At 36.8% G+C, this 3,088-nt stretch overlaps 1 protein-coding gene across 1 annotated transcript; it reads right to left on the bottom strand.

Moving 5' to 3' along the window:
- Positions 1–607, bottom strand: LOC143544326 (ATP synthase subunit delta', mitochondrial-like). Its single transcript, XM_077036445.1, has one exon. It carries the CDS (start codon positions 605–607, stop codon positions 251–253), a length of 357 nt encoding a protein of 118 aa, XP_076892560.1. The 3' UTR covers positions 1–250.
- Between the last annotated feature and the right edge of the window lie 2,481 nt (positions 608–3,088).

Here is a 3,088-nt window from a genome sequence, read left to right as displayed (position 1 = left end):
TTATACTTCATTTCATCATCATCAAAACCAAAAAAAATCATTTCTTGAATTTCTGTTCAAGTTTCAAGATAACCAAACTTGATATCAAATGTGATGCATTATAATCCCAAACTCCGCATGATCACACAATAACGGAAAAACATTCTACCAAAGTTTTCCCATTTGCATAAAGAAAGTTGAGAAAAAGACTCTTATTTTTAAGTTTTCTAAAAAAAGATCACAAAAGCGGTGACATCACCCGTCACCACACTTAACCAGTAAGAGCAGAGTTAAGAGCACTATGAACATCAACTCCAATTTGGGCTTCAGCTTTGTCCAAATCAGTTGATGCTGAGCTCAGCTTCTGAGTAAATTCACTTAAACCCTTTTGTACTTGTGCCGGGTCAATTCGGTCAAGAGGAACAGCCTCAACAGCCAATATGTCTGCATAGGAGTTTGAGTGCACAAAAGCAAACCCGCTGCTGATGAAGTATTTCTTCACATCGTTACCTTCGTGGACTGAAAGGAGGCCCGGTTTGAGCTCTGCAATTGTCGGGACGTGTCCAGGTAAAATACCCATTTGGCCTGTTGTTGCTGGAACAATCACCATATCAACCTGCAATACCATGAAAAACAAGATAAATACAATACGACCGCAATCAATCATCACATGTTGAATTGCAATTCCAGAAAGGTTCAATACATAGAAATCAACAAAAGGAGTTTTGAAAATATGTATGAATAAAATTAAAATTTCCATATCTCAAACTCTTATCAAAACTGGAAGGAGCTGGGAATCTATTTTAATAGACTATTTCGTCATACACATAAAAATAACCACACAATCAACAAAGAGCACAAACAAGAATTTTCATGTTTATTGCAGGAATTCACAAAGGACTTTGAATTTATAAAAACTAAAACACAGTCACCACATTATTCAACAGCAGGCACCTAACACATTAGAGATGACCGCAACAAAGCACCATTTTTAGTGCAATTCTTTTCAGAGAACTGTTAACTACCAATAGACCTCAAAAGTCAAAATATAAATATAAATAAAGTAGGGAAGCTAGATGAGATTAAGGTTTGTATTATGCATATAGCATAAGTAAAAAATGTTAAATATTACCAGCCACCACTGAAGCACCAACATATGAGTAGAATAGTTTCATACATATCTCAATGGGTACCCACTGCAAGCTGATGTGGTTGCACCCTTTTATTTCTAAGTTAAAACTATTATTTGACATGGGCTATTGGGTTTAAATACCTTCTTCACGGTCTTTAGTCAAATAATTTAACTTAATTTTGCTACTACTAAATACTATAAAACAAACACTCCAATAAAATCTTAAATGCAAAGGGATGGGTCAAAACAACCATCATTATCATCTTAAATATGTCACCAATCAAGTGCCTGTTTGCTACATAGACACTTGGCATAGATCTTAATAGAGACATTGTGCACAAGTTTGACGGAAATAACTGGCTAAATTCAGATGGTTACCAATTGATGAAAATTGGATGTTTCCGCTGGTAAAATGATGATCACGAGGAGTGCTGGCTGTTTGAATAGTTGCCATCTAGGCTATGTCATCCTTTTGAATTAATTAAAAAAAAATGAAGACAGTGATCCACCAAATGTTCTTAGGAATTCATTTTATCAGTTCCAAGATGATCAAGCCACAGCAAACCGTAATATTGAAAAACAAATAACCGATCTGTTGCTATTAGAAACTCAGGAAGTACTTTGAAAAAGTTGTATGCAGTGCTCATGAGATTTCCTAAATAAGAAGCACCCCATTTGAACCATGAAGAAGACATGAAGACCCAACTCCAAAGTGGGTGTATAAAAAAATGATTGGCATGATTGGGGCTCTAAAGAACTTGTTCGAGAGAAGTTTAAGGTTGCAAAGTCTCCACTAACTGAGTGTAAGTGTAAGTTTTGCACAAGAAGAAATGATTGTTCAAATAAAACAAACTAGGAAGTTAATGTGTTCTTTCTCTGTTTTCTTGCCTCAAAATTGAGCTCAAAGCAAGAGAACAGGTTTTCTGAAGAATCAGATATGTCAATAGAGATGATGTTGAAAGGGAAGCTGCTTGTGGAATCAGCAAAGTGAATGAATTGGTGTTATCAAAGTTCACATTTCACGGTGTTTTTAAAGACATCAAGATACAAAAATGTTTTCGTTTTTGATTTGTTGCTGTGGCCAGAGAAGCTTTAAAATGCTCAATTTAAACTATTAAGAAAAGGTTACCAGATTTTGACACGCTCATTTTAAACTATTAAAAAAAGTCAAATATGTCCGTCCAAGCGTCTATTTAGTTTCCCTTACTGTTAGGTTCGGAGTCACACACAAACACGAATACAATAGTAAAACCGAAAGAATAAACGAAAAAGACACAAGGATTTAAGTGGTTCGGTCACGGTGTATGACCTACGTCCACTGTCGATAACTGGGGTTTTCTTATTATTGAGTGATACAAACTTACAAGTACAGGAGAGAATATATAGACTAGACAATTAGGGTTTAACCCTTTAACTAAACTGGGCCTGATTAGAGCTTTTGGGCTTGGCCAAAACTCAAACAGCTTAATCTCCTAATTCTGTCTATTCGTCTAAACCGGACCCGACCCATGATGGATCGGAGACCACAACATAACAATCTCCCACTTGGGCTTCGAGACATCTTCTCTAAACCACCACTTGGATGCGTCAAACATTTCAACCTGCTCCCATTTGGAGACGTAAAATGTCTTCACCTGCATTACCTTGTACATGTAAAATAAAACCCATCTGGTTTTGCACCTCCTAGTTACCCTTCGCCTTCTCAACATTATTCCTGAAGGCCTGCTGAAGCTCTGCACAGCTTCAGCTTATCCAGTATCACCGGCTTGGTGAACATATCTGCTGGATTCTTAGCACCTGAGATATTTTTCAAACTGAAAACACCATCACTGATCAAATCTCTGACAAAGTGATATCTCCTCCCGATGTGCTTAGTCTTCGAATGATAGACTAGATTCTTCGCAAGTTTCACTGCACTCTCATTGTCACAATATAAGAAGAACTCTGCCTGTTTCTTTCCCAACTCTTCAAGAAAAG

This window comes from Bidens hawaiensis, unplaced genomic scaffold, assembly GCF_021521415.1.
Source record: "Bidens hawaiensis isolate Kalapana, Puna unplaced genomic scaffold, B.hawaiensis_p1.1 tig00013528_1, whole genome shotgun sequence".
Taxonomy (NCBI): domain Eukaryota; kingdom Viridiplantae; phylum Streptophyta; class Magnoliopsida; order Asterales; family Asteraceae; genus Bidens; species Bidens hawaiensis.
This window is presented reverse-complemented; position numbering and strand designations above follow the sequence as displayed.